Source organism: Glarea lozoyensis (assembly GCF_000409485.1).
Source record: "Glarea lozoyensis ATCC 20868 chromosome Unknown GLAREA20, whole genome shotgun sequence".
NCBI lineage: Eukaryota > Fungi > Ascomycota > Leotiomycetes > Helotiales > Helotiaceae > Glarea > Glarea lozoyensis.
This window is the reverse complement of record NW_007360995.1, coordinates 243,328-264,941: the sequence shown is the minus strand read 5'-3', so window position 1 is coordinate 264,941 and position 21,614 is coordinate 243,328. Positions and strand designations below refer to the sequence as shown.

At 45.0% G+C, this 21,614-nt stretch overlaps 5 protein-coding genes across 5 annotated transcripts; 1 reads left to right on the top strand and 4 right to left on the bottom strand.

The window, feature by feature from the left end:
- Nucleotides 1-1,622: 1,622 nt before the first annotated feature.
- Nucleotides 1,623-3,477, bottom strand: GLAREA_13050 (Cytochrome P450; the record flags this gene model as incomplete). Its single annotated transcript, XM_008084529.1, has 4 exons — nt 1,623-2,138; nt 2,189-2,944; nt 2,997-3,031; nt 3,090-3,477. The coding sequence occupies 4 exons, from the start codon at nt 3,475-3,477 to the stop codon at nt 1,623-1,625; spliced, it is 1,695 nt and encodes a 564-aa protein (XP_008082720.1).
- Nucleotides 3,478-4,512: 1,035 nt separating this feature from the next.
- Nucleotides 4,513-5,250, bottom strand: GLAREA_13049 (uncharacterized protein; the record flags this gene model as incomplete). The annotated part of the gene is made up of 1 exon (XM_008084528.1): nt 4,513-5,250. One exon carries the CDS (start codon nt 5,248-5,250, stop codon nt 4,513-4,515), a length of 738 nt encoding a protein of 245 aa, XP_008082719.1.
- A 771-nt stretch (nt 5,251-6,021) lies between these two features.
- Nucleotides 6,022-7,699, bottom strand: GLAREA_13048 (ARM repeat-containing protein; the record flags this gene model as incomplete). The annotated part of the gene is made up of 5 exons (XM_008084527.1): nt 6,022-6,115; nt 6,175-7,307; nt 7,391-7,467; nt 7,523-7,597; nt 7,645-7,699. 5 exons carry the CDS (start codon nt 7,697-7,699, stop codon nt 6,022-6,024), a joined length of 1,434 nt encoding a protein of 477 aa, XP_008082718.1.
- A 1,259-nt stretch (nt 7,700-8,958) lies between these two features.
- On the top strand, nt 8,959-14,730 carry GLAREA_13047 (uncharacterized protein; the record flags this gene model as incomplete). The annotated part of the gene is made up of 1 exon (XM_008084526.1): nt 8,959-14,730. One exon carries the CDS (start codon nt 8,959-8,961, stop codon nt 14,728-14,730), a length of 5,772 nt encoding a protein of 1,923 aa, XP_008082717.1.
- Nucleotides 14,731-17,115: 2,385 nt separating this feature from the next.
- Nucleotides 17,116-20,368, bottom strand: GLAREA_13046 (F-box protein; the record flags this gene model as incomplete). Its single annotated transcript, XM_008084525.1, has 5 exons — nt 17,116-17,958; nt 18,061-18,758; nt 19,540-20,029; nt 20,073-20,119; nt 20,188-20,368. The coding sequence occupies 5 exons, from the start codon at nt 20,366-20,368 to the stop codon at nt 17,116-17,118; spliced, it is 2,259 nt and encodes a 752-aa protein (XP_008082716.1).
- Between the last annotated feature and the right edge of the window lie 1,246 nt (nt 20,369-21,614).

Below are 21,614 nucleotides of genomic sequence, written 5' to 3'. Positions count from 1 at the left end.
TCGCGAGCATGACAATCCAGAAGGACAAGCAATTGGAGATTCTTCGTTCAAGTTAGTGTTTTCCTAAGATTTATCAAGTTTCCTGACTGACTGTACTCTCCACTGAGATAGCCGCAGACGCTGCTAGGTACCGAAGCACTTTCAATACCTTCTGCTCTTTCTGCGAGTCGCGGAGGGGGTGTAATCTGAGCTAACTTTGGATCTAGAACACCTTGCCTCAGCGTAGATGTACTAAGGCAAGCTAATGACGACCAGATGCTGAAGTTGAGCGGGCGCATCGTTATACAACTGGATGTTACTGCGTAATAGGAAGGCTCTGACCTGGCGAGTGTTTGCACGATAAAACAGTTCTGCGCCGAGTAAAATGGCTCGAAAAGCTCACGGATGGGCGGCACGACAGGAGAGCTGTAACTTATACAAGCAGGTGATATTAAGTATTAATGCGAGTGCCTGGGCCAAAAGCATCTCAGTTCATCTGCATGAGCCCTAAGCTTCCTTTCTCTGTTTTCAGTTCTTTGCCGCTCTTCTTGGGTCAGCTCCGTGCGCATGATGCAGAGAGTGGCTTAGAGGCTTAAAGAAAACGAGTTTGTTGGTCAATAAAAAGCTACAAGAGTTGCTGCCAAGGCCTCCCGTGCAGATGGCTGCAAAATCTTTAGATGGCTGGAACAATGTACATGACTTTTCTATAACATAATGCAGTAAAGAGTGTGTAACTTCATTCACACTATTTTACCCACCCTGTAACTTTACAAAATTCAATACGCGTTTTTCAGTTCATATTTAAAGAAGTTGAAACTCAAGAAGCGCCAATCGTTCTGGGCTTAGAAATAATCCCACCATCTCGAAAAACGGCAGTTACGTGTATAATGTGTACAAGAATATAATCCTGCGCTTTAAGTCAGAGGACTTTGACGAACTTTATTAGAAAGAGGTGTCGTGCCACTTCTTGAAATATCCTACACTCTGCCAAAATTCCACGTACGCAGTTCGTAACGATCCGCAAGAACTCTGTATTGTCAAGCTTCAAGACAATTGTCTTTAATATTACCAACCTTGGTGATTCTACCATCAAATTTCAAAACGACGCTATTCAAGGTCAGGAGTTTCATTTGTAGTGATAACCAAATCCCACGACCTCAACGCTAAGGGATGTAGAGTGATAGTTGAAATAAAACGAGTTGTTGTGCCAATTGCAACTTTTTTCGTTTCGACTCAGCAATCTTAAGCGAGATGTACCGAATTGAGCCAAAGTAGTTTCAATCTTAAACTAATACTTTCTTGAAAACAAGAAAAGGGGGAACACATCGAAAACCGGCAGACTCAATTCGGGGATTGGCTGCGCGGAGTATTGAAAAAAAGTCGATTCGAAGAAGTCCGCAGAACTGGCTTCATATATATATGAAAAAAAAGGTATACTTTCTGAAATCGTTTTACGGTGCTGTTGGCTGTACCACCCAACAAGTACGTGTACGTGAAATATAACTATACATCACATTTCGTATTCGAAGGAGATGAAATCGAGACTAGTAAAAGCACAAGAATCTAGATTTCGCGGATGTTCTGGTAATTTCTACGAGAATCAATTCTCGCTCGATTAACGCTATCACGATACATCCTGAGCCTTATCTGGCTTCCCATCTCAATCCAACACTCTTAGGATCTCTCATCTGCTGCAAAATAACAACCATCTTATCCTCCGTAACTCTCTTAACACGCTCTCTAGCATCAAACAACGTCTCCCCCTTCTCAGGGGCAACTTCGACTCTATGGTGCTGGAATACTCCAACCATCGTTGCGACAAACTCCACTTGGCTAAATTTTCTCCCAGGACATGGACGTAGACCGTCTGACCAGGCGAGATATGAACCTCTGGTGGGAGCGAAGAATCCTTCGACGGGTTTGGTATGTCCTTCTTTGGTAGGCTCAGGGTTTAAATTGACAGTCCATCGCGAGGGTTTCCACTCCAAACTGTCTTTTCCCCAGTATCGCGGTAAACTGTGGATTGCGTTGACGTTTGGAATGATTCGCGTGTCGGGGGGAATCGTGATGGTTTGATTTCCAATCGTCAGCTGCTGTGGTTCGAGAAATGTTGATTTGCAGATTCCTTGTAATGGATTCCACAGTCGGAGGGTCTCGTACTAACCAGTATGTCAGTCTTGCGCTGCTCGTTCAGATACTAATAGCTCACCATTACTGCCAAACATCTAGGAAGTTTAGAGTAAATATCTTTGAACTCTATCGTTGCCAAATCTCCATTACCACAAACAGCCTCAATCTCCTCAAACATCCAATCTTGGACTTCTGGGTAAGCAGCTAGAAGATAGAATGCCCAATTAAACACTGTAGCAGTTGTGTCATGTCCAGCGAAGTTATAGACGAATATGTTGCCGTAAATCTCATCTTCCGTCAACCCTTTGAATCCTTCGTCTTTGGTAGATCCATTTTGCTCACTTGCACGAATCAAAGAATTAGTGATTGTTGCTGCACGCGGTTTTCCTTCTGCAATGGCTACTTTCTCTTCGGCAAGCATTGTCGTCATGTGGTCTTTGAAATCAATCGTAGCCTGTCCAACATTGGACAATCGGCCAAATATGGGCCAGCCCGCTAGCTTCGCAAGTAATTTTGTACCAAGAATGAAGATCAGAACGCAGTTCTCTAACACGAGGGCGATAGAATCACGATAATTGAACCTGTGACCTTCTTTCGGCTTTTCAGCACTACTACTGAACGAGTATTGCTTTCCAAACCCCGCGCCCGAAAGAACATGGAGCGAAAGCGTCCGTGTATCCTCGTCGGTCGTTCGCACTGGCTTGGTAAAGGAAACCCAGTAATCAATCATTTGCTTGGCTTGGCTCACAGATTCCGTCCAGACCAGAGCATTATTGGAATCGGAAAATGGTGCTGATGTGACTTTACGTTGCCGCTGCCAATCAGCCCCTATGGCCTGCCATTGGTGAGTTCGCAGTCAAGAAGATTTGACGTGATGTCAGACTTACGGTCGAGATATTGGGACCGAAAACATCCAGTATAGCTAGTTCCACGTCAATGAACACCTCTCAATCTATTGAAAACATCAAGGGCTTACCCACCTAATAGATTCGGAGGTCGGTCGAAATCTTTGCTTCTTTTGAATACCTCGTTGATCGCCTCGGCCTCGCAGATGTATAACCAATTATACGCCGGAGTAACATGAACAACAACATCACCCAACTCCTCATGCATTCGGTGTTTGACAACGCTTCCCCACCCCGGATACGAATATTTGACCATATCGATTTCTCCGAATATAAAACGCAGAACGGCGATAATATATTTACATGTCAGAATCCAAACAGGATTGTCTCCGGCCGCTGGCAAAATGACAATAGGGATGTTCATCTTCTGGGCAAGACGATAGTTGCGCCATAAACATTGGAGATTCCATAATGCAAATGTGATAGGAGGGACCAGGAGCAGTCCAAAGATGGAGTACGCCATAGCTTTACGATGTAAAATTATCCAAGAGCGAAAACCAAACGAGTGGGAATCCCCCGAGGTTATAAACCCTTTTCCTGACGCTTGTATTGCTCGCCGGCCATACCCACCGTGATAGATGTTGGCTCGGTTGGCTTATGTCAAACATGACAGTTGACTGGGTCGTTTTTTACGTTTTGGGACATTTCAATCTATGGAAACTCGGAAATATCTGGGCCTTGTTTTCGTAGGCCAATCTATGTTGTGGTTCGGTGGTCAGGATGCTTAGCGGAGACAGTACCGAGCACTGTGCCGTAACGATTGGGGCACGGATCCAGGCCGGAGCGTGGTTGTGTTGGTAATGTTATCTGCGAGGATAATGCTGGCAGAGCTTCAACAGATCCTTTTGCGCACGTGAGAACTGGAAGTCAAAATCGTTTCCATTAGAGAGGTTTTGCAGATTTTGGGATTACCGTTTAACTTCCTATTATGGTTTAGCGCTATAGTTTTATGTAATTTATACTTTCTCTCTTTCGGAGCTCCGATAGAACTTTATAATCCCAAAATCGCGTTTAGGACTATATAGTCCTATGGGATTTATTTAGGATTAAATCTAATCGTCCTAATTAGGAAGTTATTCGGGTCGAAACAGTCTCTTACGCACTAAATTACGAACCGAGTCCCAAAAGCTGTAAAACCTCTTATTTTGAAAATAATAACAATTATATAACTCGTAATCATACAATCATAATCCCATAAGTTGCAAAACCTCTCTATTTCGTTGTTGTATGTTTATAGACTTCTTCTAATCTCAAGTTACCGTTCGAGAGAAGCATTGCCACTTAACTTTTAGGAGTAGTCTTCCATCAGGCCATACACTTCCTCAGTCAAAGCTCTCGAGTTTCCAACAAACACAGGTGATCACTATCCTAGCCATAAAGATCTTCAAGCATTACCTTATGAGCGAGAGGACTACCGAGCGGAACTCCCTCCTTAAACATCCTAAACATACCATTGTTGCTCTCAACTAACTGTGATTTCAAGTCATCCCAACAAGCATCAAAAATCACCACCCCTATAAACAACATCCTTATGCTTAAAAACATGTTTAAACCCCATATCACTCAACGAGACCCAGAGCGACTGCAACCAAATCGGCGTCGTCTTGATATACCCATAACACGTAACGCAATCCGAACTGCCCTTCGTGAAATTCCGACAACTGATAGCGAGAACTTCTCCATCACATGATTCGTCGTAATGGACATCCACGATTTTAATCACGATGTTGTCTTCTTGTTTGGTTGTTTGGAAGTAGTCTTCGGTATTCGGGAGCGTGGTGATGGCTGGTGGCGCATTCAGTAATGTGGTTAATGTTTCGTCGTCGAGGATGATGAGATAGTTGTAGCGCATGCTATTATGTCCTTCGTCCCATCTTTGTTCTCGGAGCTCAGAGGTAACTGGCCAACCGGTACTATCCCGAAAGTGCATTCGTGCTCCATCAAGAGTTGCCCTAGGGAGTCGGATGAACTCGATTTTGAGGGGAATTTTGAGATCGAATGGCTCTTCGATGTTGAAGCGTAGGTATGCTTGAATGTATGATTGAAAGCGCGAGTTTACGGCTGTATCGAGTGCATCGCCAGTCAGTGGTTCGTGATCAGTTGTTGATGCGGTGGCAGAGTATGTTGTGTAGACTGTGAATTCCCAAAAACGCTCCTCTGACTGCCCGCTGAGTCCCCCGAGAAAAAGCTTGACTTCTGCGGGAATTTTATTGTTCTTTCTGGAAATGCCAAACATCTCGATCTAGAAGAACTCGATCTGGAGGCGTTGATACTTCCTTCCGAATATTTTATGAAATAGTGGGATTGGGTTTGATCAGATGTGTTCGTAAAATGTTGGGCGATTTTACGAGGTTACCGTGCAACTCACCTCGCTTCACACATATTTCACAATTACGTTACGCCTAAGCGACTGCCGCATTATGTTTAATATATAAGTACTGCATGCAGTGAAAGAGAGATATGTTGCTTTTAGAAATTCGACAGAAAATCGTTAAGAGCTGTCCTGTGAGAGTGAGTTAATCTGTTACCCACGAGGAATTCGTATCGGGGATCGCATTTTCGGATGGGGAATGAATTCGAATCTCTAAGTTCTGGTCTGATGTTTTGTGAAGGTGTGTCTTTGTAGGTGATACAAAGCCACTGCTATATGACTTCAAAGCATGTAGAATTTCATCATAATGCTGTTGGTCAAACAAAATGCTAAGGCAGCTGCCCGCATTGGAGTGAACCACGGGTTTTAGATCATGGAAACATTACATCCGATGCATCTAGTCCAAGAAATAAAGCCATCATGCATCCAGTAGAATCAATAACCGAAAATTATGTACAAGTACAAAGTCTTAATCGAAAAGGAATTGGTATTGCATGTTTACATATACGAACTTTTATTTGACAACTCCGTGCACCAGTGCTCTCAAGCATGTAAAAGCACTGACATGATTTGTGCAAATCTCTCCTACCTGGGTATATATGAAAACAACAAAGCCGACAGCACATGTTCATACTTTTAATCCGAATCATCAGGCAACTCCTCAAAGCGTCCCTCTTGACGAGCCTGGGTGACTGGATTTTGAACATCGACAACCCCAGTAGCCCTCAGCCTGTTGCTTTTGTTAGTATACATGCATCTCGTTCTGGAAAACAGTGCTACGGTACTGACCTCTCAAAAAGAACAAATAGCCTTTCCGCCTCGCGTTCCTTTTCTTCGTCAGTCATATCAATCTCGACGTGTTCCTCCCTGTCCAAGAACTGTCCCGTGACTGGATTAATTGGTCTTTCGGTGGTCGCCACCGCCGACGGCGTATCGTCTTCATTACTCCACGCTTCCAACGCATTCTCGGGAACCGTAACGCCATGTTGGAAGAGGAAACCCGAAGCGAAACCGTAACCAACATTCTGAACGAACTTTTTTGCATCTCTGTCACTCATCTCAAACAGCAATGCCGATACCGTAGTTCGCAGCGTAGGAGTGGCGGGATTTGTCGACAAGCTCAATAGTCTCGATGGAAGTGTTTGGCCTCTACCCAGCGGCTGTTCCCTATCTGTCGTCGACGGCAACATCGACTTTCTGAATTGTGACTTGATCTCAACTGGAGCGACCTCGTACGTCTTCTGTAACACCACAATCAAAGGAGAGACAAGTGACTCCAATTCATCGTCCTTGTATGCGTTGGTCGCCTTGTCTAGAATCTCAATAAAGCAATCAGTGTAAATCGCGGGGTTACTCTTCGGGAAGACTATCGTGGTATTCTTCCCGTCAAAATCCAAGTTGACCAGTGCATTTAGAACCGTCGCCACTAGATTTTCAAGAGGTGCAGAAGATGATATGGGCATTTTGCTTAGAACCGTCAAGACATGGTGCAGAGCCGGAGAGAACTTGTCGACTTTCTCGGGACATTTGCTTGTGATGTTGAAGAGTAGTTTAAGCGTTTCGGTCAAAGCCATGTCAGCCATCGGATCCTGTGGCTTGCCTGATTTCAAAGCCGAGTATCTTTTTGCATGCCGATTCATGTTCAGACACATGTTGTCCGCCAACTTCTCATCGTCTATTAACCTCGCAATGTCGAGCTCTGGCGCATATGTGGCGAGGAATATAATTCTCGAGACCACGAACTCGTTATCTCTGTTGTCGATTTTCAATTTCGTACAAGCTTTCGGAATATAACCCTGATCGACAATCATCTGTCTAGTCTCGGGCCGTAACAGCATCGCATTTGCCAGGCATCGTGAGGCATTAAGGGCCGTATTTTGAGATGCGCTATTGAAGGCATGTCGAGCCAAAGTTTCTAGACCCTTCGCGTTCCAAGATTAGCCAAATGTGCAACTCGAGAATGCAAATGTGCAAGCACGCAATGCTTGGTTCAATTGTGGCCTACCTCTTTTGTGAAGATTGGATCCGCGTTGGTAGGGTCCCTCCCATAAACCTTCACTTGCTCCAGAAAAGCATCCCTCTCTATGGACAATATTAGACCCGGTGTCCGTCTAGTTCGAAGGAAAGGGCTGCGTACGATGTGGAAGGAGGTGGATATCCGTGAGATCTTGTTTGAGATTTGCCATGATCTTTGTCAGGTCCTCAAGCTTCGCTGTAAATCATCAGCTTCATACTCGCAATTTTGTGTGGGATTTGTACCAGTGCCTGTCAATTCGGCAGTCGAAGATGACGTCCTTGGTGTTGAGACCGACATGGTAGAGGATGCGGCGGAATTCTTTCTGCTGAAGAGTCTCATTCATGGAATACCTCCGCAGAGTAGGAAGAACTGCAGCTGGGTTGAGGATATACTGCTGTGAGTTCGATACTACGCTGCAAAAGTTCGAGGTCGCCGATATAGCCTTCCTGACGTTGCCGCCTTCTTCGAGCCACTCCTCTGAACTATTCAGCTGTTCTTATCCCACTGCGCTCGATGTCCTGCTCCCAGACCCCAATATATCAATTGCGCAATACCGCAGATGCTTCAAAATCACTGCAGCCAGCTGTCAGAAATACATGCGAAACAGGATATGAATGACGTCGGCCGGCTCTTGGTGTGGCGTTTGAAAGGCGGTGGCCCGTTGTTGGTTTGTGGTGTTTGGTGATGACGGGAATAAATACAGAGCTGGACTTCTGCTTAGCATCGCGGGGTATTTCTGCCGACCCCTGAGCTGCTCGCTTACCGCCTGGGTATCAGAAATGAAGCTTCATAAGTGCAGTCGGATGGTTACATACCTACCTACCTAGGTAGGCAGGTAATTATAAACAGAGATGTCAATAGTACAAATGGAAGGATAGCATGAAGAATTCCTCAGCTGAACTTACCGTACACTCTGCCTAAGCTGCTTCTTACCCCAGAATCATCTCCGCAACGCGGGGGAAAAGTCATTTTGACCAAGAAAATTGGAGATTGGATACTTGGTGTGTTTGTATGGCAATCACGTACGAAGGGAATGCTATCAAATGAAATAACACGGCCGACAGTATGGTTGCTCTAGGGTCCAGAGGTCTTGCGAGAAAAGCACTTTAACATGATCACGTGTTATACACCGCCTTCGCGTCAATCAACGCGCCGCGCGATGGAACTGTCGCGTCCGGCGTTTTTCTGCCCAATAATCAAGAACACCAATGCTTTGTGGAGCGTCGTCAGGTTACTCGTCTCCAGGAGTATAGAGATTATGTCCCGAAAACACTCACACCAATCTACCCTGTTCACAGTATCAGATCCTACCATAGTTCAACTCGACGATGTTTGCGTAAGAATCGACAATCTCAGCTGACGATGTGAGAACTTTCCCCCTTCCAGGCTTCCAACCCATCGTGGAGCCGTCAGAACCGCATGTCGAGTACCAACCTCTGCCACACCCTGGGTACCATCTCGAAATACTTCTTTCGGTTCCATGTTCAGACGCGCTCTTTTCAGACCATTACTGACATCAAAAAGGCAGTGTCGAGTCACAAAGCGTCCTCGCAGCCATGGGAGAGCCATCCATATTCAGGACATCAATTCCTACTCTCACAGCCAGACCTCCCACGCCGCCTCGCGAATCGAATCGTAACGAGAAGAGACCTGGTCTCATAGAAAGAATCTTTGGTGGATCACCCAAACCAGCGCTTGCGTCGAACATAACCCCTGAGTCGTCTGCGGAATCGCCCATTGCATCACCAAGTTTGTCGACACGGAAGAAGGTTGGATGGTCAGATTCAACACAGTACAGTGACAGCCCTAGTGCTGAGCAGGGTCGACTGCGTCTCTTGCCATTGCCTCCCTCTGCTGAACGAAAATCCTCGAAATCGATACTGAAAGTCAACCATGGGCTGATGGAGCGAGATCAGAATATTGGAACGAAACTCCTCCCACCCCATCAGCACACAAGTTTTGCCACCATGCTCGAATCCATAGTTCAACAACTCGCGGGAAATGTGAAAGGTGCCAGAATGGACGCATATTTGATGCTGGCGGGATCACTGAAGGCTACAGGAAATGTTCCGGATCCAAAGGCGCTGAAAGATAAGATGGGCCTCCTCCTCCAGTTTATATCGCGCGACATGCAGCAGAAAAATGAATCCGGAAGATTTGATGCGCCGCTAGTGATCAATAGCATCATCCTTCTGTCCACCTTCTTGCAGCTGCCTACGATTGGAGAGAGCCTCAACCAAGAATTCGCAGTGTTCGTTGTGGATCACGCTATCAAGGTGTTCGAGGATCCTCAGACGTCGAAAGATATTGTGAAGCATTTGATGTTTGCTGTGTCACAGCAAAAGTTCCCACCAAAGGTTATGAACGCGGAGAGAGTCGGCAAGCTTATCACTGCACTCTACAACATCGAGAATCTCGTCAAAGGCAAGAGTATTGTGATGGGAAGATTGAATATTTACAGATCACTTGTACGGCAGTCTCGTGCCTTCATGATTACAAACACACTATGGCTTGAAAACTTGTTCATCGACATGCTGAGCACCTTGAAGGAATTACGCAATCTAGCTATCTTATTCGGTCTCGAGGCGTCTCTTAACCTCGGTAGCGAGTTTAAAGTCTCTCGTGCCTTTTCGTCGTTATTTGATCAGAAGCGCGGCGATGACGATCTGAAGTTTGCCCAATTCTACGCCGACAAGCTCAAATCAGCATTCTCCGCCAAAGAGGACACCACACACATCCCCCAGATATGGAGTGTTATTATGCTTTTTCTCCGAGGCAAGCCGAAGCAGATAGAACACTGGCCGCACAGTTTTCTATATACCACCATTCTCCAACAGTGCTTGAATTCAAGTGATCACCACACAAGGATTGAAGCAAATTATGCTTGGAATCGCTACGTTTTCGCGGTCAATCCGACCGACACCACCTCGAAAGCTACGATAAGACTGCTCGTTCAACCCCTTATCTCCCAACTCAAACTCCGCAAATCAACCCTCACCAGAAAATCGGTCTTGGGGAGTGTCTGCAACCTACTCTACTACGCATTGAAGCCATCTTCTTCACCAGCACAACTGGAATTCTCCTGGGAGACTTATGTGGTACCATTAGTCGGACAAAGTCTTACCTCTGCCGACTCCGTTCAAAGCCCCAGCTATGCACGACGAGATCTTCTGGATGCATGTTCCATATTGCAAAACCTCTTTGATTCGTCCTTTCAGCGGCCCTGGATTGCCTCAAAGGCGTTGACCAATTTCCAACAAAATGGTGTGAGCCCAAGAGAGCTTCCTGCCCTGGAACCCAAATGGATTCGAAAAAGTTCTAGCTTGATCTATCCAATCCTCGTCCCAATACTAGAAAAATTGTTCTGGGATTTGGGTCACGAATCTGAGGTTCGTAGTCTTTGGAAGACGTACAATAACTCCATATCAGCTCCAGCTGTGATGGAAGTAACTGTGCATAACGATACGATGGCCTCGGTCGCTTCAATTTTTGGGTTACTTCACAAAATTTGGCGGACGGGTCCTAAGAATATTCCAGCTTTGCCTGTTGAAGAATGTTCAAGTGAAAATTTCTTGAAATGTTTCCAAGCATTAGTTGTCACAACGACAGAGGCCCTCGGTATACGACCTTTCATTCAACGGCAGCTTTGCATTGGAACTCACGACGTTTTCACTCCCGTGGCCACTCCATCACAACGACCCAACAAGTTAAAAGGCGAAATTAGAACCCCTCTTGAGCACTTAATCCTCCTTTTAGCATATGAATCCCCCAACCTCGAATATGATGCGACATTCTACCAACTCGCTCAAACCATCCTTTCCCCATTCTTCTTGGCGGAGGAACTGAACCGTTGTAGATCTATCGAGGTTGCCAAAGATTTGATTGCACTCTTGCCACCTGGGGACACGCCTAGTTCCAAGATTCTTTGGAACGTCCTGGCGGATTTTACGACGAAAGCTGTGGATTTGAAAGTTTCGCAAAGGAACGGCGACAGCCTTGATCAACCCATCGGTGCCGACTACCGAAACGCAGTAAAAGTTTTAGATTTCGGGATCATTCTATCACCAGAAGAACCTTTGCCAGGCTGGAGTACACTCTTCGAGGCCCTAGTAACATCGGTCGTCCTCGACGCCGGTGTCGCTGGGAAAGCGATTGCGGTCTTGGAGCCAGTGGCAAGGTGTTTCATGTTACCAAATTCCCAACCACATCGCTCGTCGCCTCTCAGCGGGCTGTCCTATTGTCGCTTACTCCTTTCTCATGCAGAATATCCAAAGGACCGACAGGCCGTAGAGGCAGGGAAAAGACGACTATGGGGCGTCACCGGTAGTGGCTCCAAGGGGCTATCCTGGGATCCTTTTACCTACTTTTATGATTATATCAAGACGATGATGGGGGCCACTTTTGAGGATTTCGGTGCCCGTTACATCCGCGAATACTCTGAGATGGTTAAATTATTAAACAAATTTGTCTCCTCATGCCCGACTGAGTTACTGCTGGGAATGCTAGTCAAAATTCAGACAGCAATTGTACCGTGGATCCAAGATTCCGACAGTCAGGTCAAAGGAAGCAATGCTTTAGGAAAAGAGGTAAGCAGCCATCTCCCGTCTAGATCTCCTCTTAACTCCATTCAGACTACCAACTTTTGGAACACCATTTGTAGCTTTTTCGTGTCGCTTGAAGCAATCCATGGTTGCAACATGGTTCTTTCCGATCTCGAGCTTCTCATCTGCGCGGGCCTTGAAAGCTCCCATAAATCAATTGCCAGCCGATCGATCACGATGTGGAACACCACCTTTGGCACTTCCGAAGAGGTTTTCCATTACCCTAGCCAGGTCCAAAGTGCTCTCCTTCGTTTACGCCCGCTTGCTGACATTCAACTCCCGTTTCTCCCCGAGAGCGTGCTCACTGAAGAGCTTATCGACGAAGGGCAACTTCCATTACAATTTACCGAATCGCAGGACGACAGCTTTCTCCCTACCAACAGCATGTTCTCGATACTCAATGAGCATCGTATGCCGCAGAAACACGTCTCGCCCACCCTCAACTCCTCTCCCGGGACAAGAGCATGTCGCGAGACAACACCTGAAGTGGTAATCTCGATCGAATCTTCAGCCAGCCGGAAACGGTCACGCGACAGCGCTTTGGGTAGCAAGGGGAGGAAGTCAAGAAAAAGGCAAAGTACCCCCAGGTTGCGACATGACGACTCTCAGGTTCAGTTCCAGGCTGTTGATAATTCTTCCCCAGTCCTCGAGGGAGGCGTATCGCAGATTCTCACCAAAAGACAACTTGAAGTTAAAGAACGGCAAGTCGCTGAAGCTGCGATGTTTCCCGACTTGCGTTCTAGTCCTCGTAAAAAGACAGTTACAGCGACAACCAGCCCAGAACCAGAACTTCCATCTCGGCGTTCACTGTCGAAGACTCGAATTCAAACCCCTGTCGAAAGAGAGACTCAGCGGCAGCTTACACCGGTTCCGCTTCCCGCGAGTGAGGATGACAATTTCATCGTGTCTTCACCAACTCCCAAAAGATCCGCCCAGCCCGTGGATCTTTTGGGCTTACCTTCGTCCCCTCCTGTTTCTCCTACCTCACCTATCACCAATAACGCATTTCCAACTATTGAGATCGAAACTGTCTACGAACAAGATTTGCCTTCATCACCACCGCGAGGGGAAGTTTTGCAATCGGCGGACTATCCTTCAGCTCAGGTAGACCCTCATGCCTTTCAGAATCCTACTACGACTTCCACTTTTGGCACGTCCATCTCAGGTGTTCAAAGCCCACCTAAAACGACATCGCATATGCGAGAAGGAAGCGAAGAAGTCCGCTCCGACCTCGATCCAAGCGCTTTCCCTTCAACTGACCAACTACCCGCTTCAAGTACGGGCGGCGATGTTCCTAAAGCCACCCCAACTCCTAGCAAGCAGAGATCGGTAGTTGCTCCATCGACCCCACCCAGAACGCGGGCTTCTAAAATAGTACGACAACTTGCTAGCTCCCCGCTCTTCGTTGACGCAAGATCCAGTCCGCCTTCATCGGATCATGATACCGCAAATGAAGACATATTCGAAGATGCAGTTTCATCACCGCGATTGATTGTTAACAAACGAAAATCGAGTCGCATATCTCCAACGATGTCCGATGTCGATAGCGCGAGCATGAACGATTCTAGCATATTAAGAATGATGGAAGATTTTGACGAGTCATCAGAGCTACCTGCAAGCGAAACACCTGCTAAAGATAACATAACCCGTCGCCGCTCGTTACGCAGCTCTTCCACCAAACCTGCCACTCGTGCTAAGGGTAATAATTTACAACCCAGTAGTTCAATACGCAAAGCAGCTTTGAAAAATGCAACAGCAACCAAGATGCCCGACGTACCGTCAGAGAAACTCCAATCAGAAGCACTCTCCCCTCACGAACCACAGTCACCGACCGCTTTCGAGGTTCCAGAGACACCTGTCCCAAAGCCTGTTGGTCGTCCGGAAAAGCCACTTGACATCGGTCACGATCTTCACGCTGGAGATACAATCGTTGTCGACACATCATCCCTCGAATATGCTTATCGCCCTGTCGTATTCAAAAAGAGAAGACGCGAAGACGATGAAATAGATGGAGGCTCGGTTTCAGGTACTACTTTGAAGAAAAGATCGCCAAAGAAACGTAGAGGCCGGCCCAAGAGGTCGGCAGAAGCACCATCTCAGGAACCCGAAAGCAACTTCGAAGGTGAACGGAGCCAAAGTATCGTGTCATCTTTTGCCATTGATGCTAGTCCGGAGCCGCCGCATACCCCCATGATCCAGCATACCAACGTCAAGGATGAAAACCGTCAAATCGATGTTACGCATGAGCAACCTGATACAACGAGTGTGCTCAATTCCACAGTATCCACCGCACCTGAGAGCCCTGGAATGCAACCCGACGTCTCCATGGCGCCACGGTCTCCAGAACCACAGGCCATGGAGGATGTGGCAGTTAATGAGGATAATGCCATAAATGAACCAATTATTGCAGACAATGCATTGGTGGCTTCAGAGAATATCATGTCAGTCAACGAAGTACCGAGCACAGCCAGCAATGAGGCAGCAGAGGCTTCCAGCGCGCCTACAAGTCAACAAGCTCTCGACAACGAACCTCCTATCGCGACGAACCCAGAAGAATCAATGTCAGCTTTCCAGTCAATCAAGGCCAGGATGCAGAGTGTGATCAGCGGACTGGGACTTGCCTCTTTCTCCACCGCTCAAGTCAGCGACATTGAAGATATGTTTATGGATGCGAAACACCTGTTGTATGGGGCTGGAAAGCGAGGACGTACAGAAAGATCAGAATGAAATTATTTGCATTGCGAGGGGCGTCTTGTTGCTATTGTTCGTGTGTAGCTAGAGAATGAGTCGGAGTTTATGGGTTAGTGTAGGGAGATACCAATGATAATTGTACATTTTGTGTGTGGCATGGCAGTTTCGTGATCTTTTGCTTTGTGTTTGATTTACTCGCGGTGGTTTCTTGTGGATTCTTGTTGATTATGATTCTCCCCGCCAGTATTCCCCTGCTTATTGTAAGTGGCGTAGAAGCACAATTGAGGGTCCAATCTCCGGCACGCTTCGATCATGGAAATGTCTAGTGCGAGAAGACGGAATTTTGACGAAAGTTACGAGTCTTCATTAACGGGCTAGTCGCATCTGGCAGCCTCTTGCTCTCTTATCTTGAGGGGTTGAAGGGGTTTAATTTAGGCAAGATGGGTTTCTGACGATTCGGATCTTACCTTGTATACTGATTGATTATATCCATCGCTGTTTACTTTACAAGGTTGCTATAGGTACTCAATTTCTCAAATCCATTCGCTAACTTTAATGTGTACTCGATGGCTTTGCTTGACGTGTTTGTTTGATTTTACTCTCATGGTGACTTGCACGCACAGCTTCAGTGTATTTGAGATGGTAGCGAGTGCGATGAGCTCTGTAGTACTATGTGTTACTTTTCGGGAGACTTTGTTGGAGATATCTTATCGAGAAGAAAAAAAGAGGCCTTGCCGCTTAAACGGGATTTTGCCATGCCTAGGCGTGTGTAGAATGTGCTTTTGCAGCTTATTCATTTGGCCAGGACTGTATATGTTGGGTATTTAAAAGGTTATACTAAGAAATCATTAAGTCACCGCCGAGGCCCATTCTTTTCATCTATATTTCCTTAATAGAGGGATTGAGATGCTATATAGAAATGATTCTTTTTTGCAAATTTCAAATAATAGCTCTAAGTAGAATAATTATCTCAAAGGTTCTAGGGTATATATCTTACTATTACCTTACACAAAGTACTTAATATAGTAAAGTTTAGAAGATAATAGAAAATACTTAATTACTAGTATATTAAATAAGTTAAGTTAAGTTTATATAGTATCTACTACTTAAACTTGACTTAACTTAACTTATAGTAACTTATAAATAGTTTAAGTAGATTAAGTAGTATTATAAATATAATCTTTAGCTAGTTATAGAGCTAGTAACTTAGAGCTACTTCTACTGAAAATAAGACGTTATATACTATATACTCTATAGATAAAGAAATCGACTTTTATAAACTTAATATTAATATCTATAATAATTTATTTAATAAGTATTTTCTAAGTTTACTTAATTATTAGCTAATCTATACTTTTAGACTAATAACTATCTATTTAGAAAGGTATTTTAGATAGTTTACTAATACTACTTAAACTACTTAAACTAATTATAAGTAGTACTACTTACTACCTAACTTAACTTAAGCTACTATACTACTTAACTTAACTTAACTTAACTTATAATAACTTATAAATAGTTTAAGTAAGTCGAGTAATTCTTTTCTATACTATTAATTATATAAGTGTTATTGTATTTAAGTAGAGTTGTTAAAGAGGTATACTGCTTAAGTAAAGTTTTCAGCGGCTCAACTCTCCGAGTCTCTTGATTTCAGCACGACAGATCGTACTAGACTGGAACTCAATAATTCCTCGGTAGTGAGCGCCTTAGTAACCTACCCAGCTGCTACACTGCACTGCTTCTTGCTTGCTTGTAAGTAGACGCACTTATACTTTTCACTTCTCTACATTAACATAGGAGTTTTAGCCTTCTAAGACTGCCTTTGTGGGAGGCGCTAACTTTCCTAACCCTCTTAGATAGATCAATAGTGTAGCATTAAAAATCCTTCTACCGCTGTTGGCAACATCAAGCTTCTTGAGGCTGTAGTACTCCTAGAGAATAGTGCGAAATACGAGACTAACTTGCCCGAATATACATAACATCTTCTCTTATACAAAGTGCGGCAACACGGTATAGCAAATATGCAGAAGAGAAAGTATGCGCTCCTAATTTATTTCAATGTTTTCACAAAACGGAATTGTTTGGTAACACCGCAGGATGACGGGGTGTTGTATTATGGTTTCGTTCTATCCATACAAGTCTTTGTAAAGCGCATCTGCTAAGAACTGTCATTTGCCTACTTTCCCACGGTCTGATGTAATCTAAATAGCTATAGAACATGATCTGTTAGCTCTTTAGAATTTATGCTCGATTTCTAAACTCGAACAATCCGCGAGGAATTAGAAAGAAATCCATCGAGATTGTCTTTTGTGGTCGGATCGAAATATCCATACTGTTGGTGACACTACAAGAAATCCTCTCCATCCCACCGTGTTGAAGTTCGAGTAGTATCGATCGAGAATAACCACAATGCCGTAGAGACTAGGTCAAATACTCCTTATTCCAATGCATTAACTCCCGACGAGCATGCTGTTTCAAAACCGTTCCTGACTTTTGACACTCCATGGCAAGCTTCTCACACTCTTGCTTATACCAATCACAGGCAAGTGCCGTGCACACAACGTTGACTTCCTCAAGAACAGGTAATTTGACCGGCTTTTTCGCAGCAAATCCACCGAACAAGCATCTCAAATTTCTCGCATCTCCGGGTCCTGTTCTATACTCCACATATGAAGGATGTTCTTCTGCGGGCTTTAAATCATGACTAATTATTGACAAATGCGTGATAGATGGAGGCAGAAAGTCGAGCACAGAGAGGACTGGCTCGTTATTTTCTGTTTCGATTTCATCTTCATGTAGTGATAGCATATATGTATAGCACGACACTACTTCCAATGGAACCTGTAACTTTCGCAATTGCTGAAATCCAGACAAAGAAATTACGCCGGGAGAAAGTTCAGCACGAGGGTTGAGAACGCGTATCGAGAGCACTTCTAGATGGTTGCCCACCTCTCGCTCGATTGCCGTCACAAAATTGCAAAGATCCCACTCTTTTCCATAACGATCATATCGACTAGAGTGCCCATAATCTAAAACTTTGAGCTGTGGCGTATGTTGAAGAAACTGGGAAATTGGTTTGGCTTCAAGAAAATAGCCGGACAAGTCTACCGTCACGAGATTTCTACCAAATCCGGGGCCAAGGTCCCTCCAAGATGAGAGAGTCTCATTTTGAAATGGCAAGACTCCCGACCCAGCGGGGCCTGGGCCAAAGAAACACGATTTAACTGCCGGCAACTTGAGGAATAGAACGACGTCCAGTAAATTCTACATGTCATCTGTGTGGGTTTCCAGGGTCGTCCGGAAAGTAGTGAGTTGAGCAAGACTAGGTTGGTGCCAAGGATTCCACCAGTGGCGTGCCCTTCGAACAATAGCCTCAAGTATCTTTCTAGTGAAGGGTGTTGACGTATATAGTCTTGGCAGTATAAGAATTTTGACGTTGGGTAGGAGCGTCAAGAGAAAATCAGTTGCGTGGATAACGCTGAGCCCACCAAATCCATCAAATCCAGCAGATGTATCGTGCGTATACTCCGTGTCCATTTCAGTGTAATAGTGCCTCCAGTCAAGATCAGCGTCGTGTAAGTATTGGGATTTGGCGAAGAGTGCAACAAAGGGATCTTCAGATGTGACTTCTGGTAGGCGAACAACCCTCATAAGACTCATAGACAGATCCACATCATTTTCCGAGAAGTTGGCGTGTTCGATGTAACGAGCGATGATGGGTTCGGTCGAGATTCGCATCAGAAGTTCAACCACAGGACAAATCATGTTGGCATTATCGGGGTCCTCTTTCCATGGTGCTTTGAAAGAAAAGTTCCTGTACTTTGAACGGTAATAGTTATGACGCGGCAGGTGAGGTATGCAGTGATCCCAAAGATCTTTGCAGCTCAATGCGAGACTCTCAAAACCTTCAGGGAGGGTATTTTCTATGATTACGTCTACTAGCTCCGTGGGTAGATCGAAGAGATGTGCCATGACTGCAATGACGGTATTCGAAGTCGAGATTGGCCTTGACGTTGTTGAGGCTCGGCGACGAGAGGGATTTGAAGAATGCTCAACTCGTGGTTCTCGTTTCAAAAGATTTCAAGAGCCTTCTCGAATTTATCTGACAACAAGCAACCGTGCGCTTGACTAGCGTTGGGCTATGCTCTATTTGATGATCGCTGCTAGTAATTGCAGGAGTGAAGAGTTTTTACACAATAACGTTGATTCACCGACAGTTTTGAGTCATGAATTCACTACAACTTTACATTTTCAGGAAGAGTGTCGGCTTCGTTTGCTTCAGTGTTATCAACTGTGCTCGCATGAGGCCAACACAAGTCTCTCCTAAAACATATCTTGAAACTACAGAAATTCGACAAGGCTTTCTTCTTCCATGCATCAGTCATCAAATTCTATGCTTCTGATCTATTTCCAAGAGCTCTGCTGCACCAGCCTAGCTAAAACTCCAAGTGTTATACAAAACGCGTGTTTAGGTTTGCACATATTTTAGAAATCCAAACCTCTAATTCCGCCACCCAAGTCTCCTGAATCTAGTAACTCACTACCACATTTCTCAAAAGTGAAATGAACCCAGACTCACACAACGCCGAACACTGAACATCCAATTGAAAACCCTAATAAGTTCTTTATAATCTTGGTATATTAGTCAAAGAACTAAAACAATGCTAGAACCAAACCCCAAAACCAACCATATAAATGCGAACGCGAAAAATCAAATACAAAATGCTTCAGTAGCCCGAAATTCAAGGCCAAGTAACAAAACCCAGACGCCCGAGACATAACAGGAAAATGCCCACACAATCCTTTAACGCTATAATCAATTCATAACGCAAATAGAAGCCTTACTAGTCTTGCCATTTTTAGTAGCTTTACCAGCTTTGCCGCCTTTGTTCCCTTTGTCAACCTTATCAACTTTGTCGCCTTTGTTGGTTTTGCCAACTTTGTCGACTTTGGTACTCTTCCAGCTTTTGCCAGCTTTACTATCACCACTACGAGTCTCTAATTGCAAGCCCCGAGCTTCAACTTCCGGCTCCGCCGCATCATCATCTTCTTCTTGCTCCGGTGCCTGATACCCTTCAAAGTCCGGATATCTCACTTTTGGACTCCCAGGGAACCCTTTCCTTGCTAAACCAGCTTTCATCTTTTTCAACGTGTTGTAGCACTTCGATTCAAGACGTAGCGGGCCGCGGCCATCACTTTTTTTCGGGCCTCCTAGCATAGCTTTGGGAATAAGAAGCTCCTTCACTGGGCCGCACATACCCATCCGTAGGACTCGGCTTGCATCACTATTAGCTAATTCCGGAAATCGACCCAATGATATCGGTAGTACGTTGCTCTGTATATGTTGTAGAGTCCCCAGTCCGCTCATAGAGGTGTACCTTCTCAGCGGCCATGAACATGTCGGTATCAGCCAGAACGTAGCACCCTAAACCCGTCAGTCCAATGTATCGTTAGTAGAGAGTGGTCTTGAGGTAACTAAGATTTAGAACTTACACCATGTGCGGCCGAGAGGTTGTGGCCACACTCCAGCTTTGTGGGCTATTGCCTTGCCTTCACCATACTGGCCTGCATAGGTAGTGTGGGGCTTATTTTCGGCCCAATAAAGAAATCCCCTGTAGTTGATACTAGTAGCTTCGTCCTTGAGGAACGAATAAGTCAGCACAAGATTTTTCATCTCTAGAAGAGGAGATTCAACATACTGGGCTAACTGCTCGATAACCGATTAAAATCTAGTCAGCGGCTCGGGGTGCTAAGATAGTCGAGTCTAGAGCGCCGTAGATATCAGTGGGGGATGCATCCGCCCAGGCATACCACAGAACCGTCCAAAGAGTACCGTAAATGAACGTATTTAGGATAGCGAATTTTGAATGAGTAATAGAAGAAAGTAGCAAGAAGAATCGACGCTTATAGATAAAACCGTTTATAACAGCTTTTACCAAAATAAGATTTTAGTTGTACTAAAGGTGCTTTATAGAAATGTTTCTTAATAGTATACGAATCTGTACAGAATGGGGAGAAATGGCGGGTACTTATATCAGTTAATTGGTACATCTGACTTCGAGGTTATGATTGAAAACATGACATGACTTGAAGGAAGCGTAAATGATCATATTCTTATTACGCATTCTCTACAAAGTCTCCCTCCGCTGTCGATAGTGTTCCTGAGTAAATCTATTTGCGTAGAAAATGCTCATTATATTGATTTTAATATGGCTATGAAGACACTAAAGAAGGCAAGTGCGCTCCTGCACATTGTCTTCTCTGTTTATTTCATCGTAACCTCTGAGGATCAAGGCAAAACGGCTTTGGTCGGGAGCTGGGCTCTAAAACTGTACGTATAATGGAGTGCTATTATGGGAGACATCAAGTGGAATGTGATCAAGAGACTATATCAAACGCGTTGACGAATCTCCAATGGTTGCAGGTTTGGCTAAGGAGCAGGGCATCTTTTGGAGTGAAACATTTGGAATGTACGGCAAGAATCCATATCAAATCCATTGACGGATCAAGATAGAATGGTACTGCGGCTCACTACTGCTATCTGCATGTTTAGGATGTACTTTTTCTGGAAGTGGTAAGAATAATGTAGTCCTGATCCATTCCGACCCGTTAGGGATCAGCCGCAATAGTACTTAGCCCATTCAAGTACCGTCTTGGGTACGACAATAATAAGATGGATAGGAGGCAACCATCAATAATCTGGATTCTATGGCGTTTGTGCGCGAGGCTTTGCAACTTGCCACTAACAAAGGAATCTAAGCTACCGTCAATCTGGTAGGGTGTGCTTACACAAATCGCGAATCTCGCTTAACCAGCAGCCCCTCAAACGAATGCATCTAGGCACCCGGTGACATTTACTAGTAAATAAACAGAATTTACACTTGCCGCTATATAATACAGCTCACTTGAAAATTGTCAGA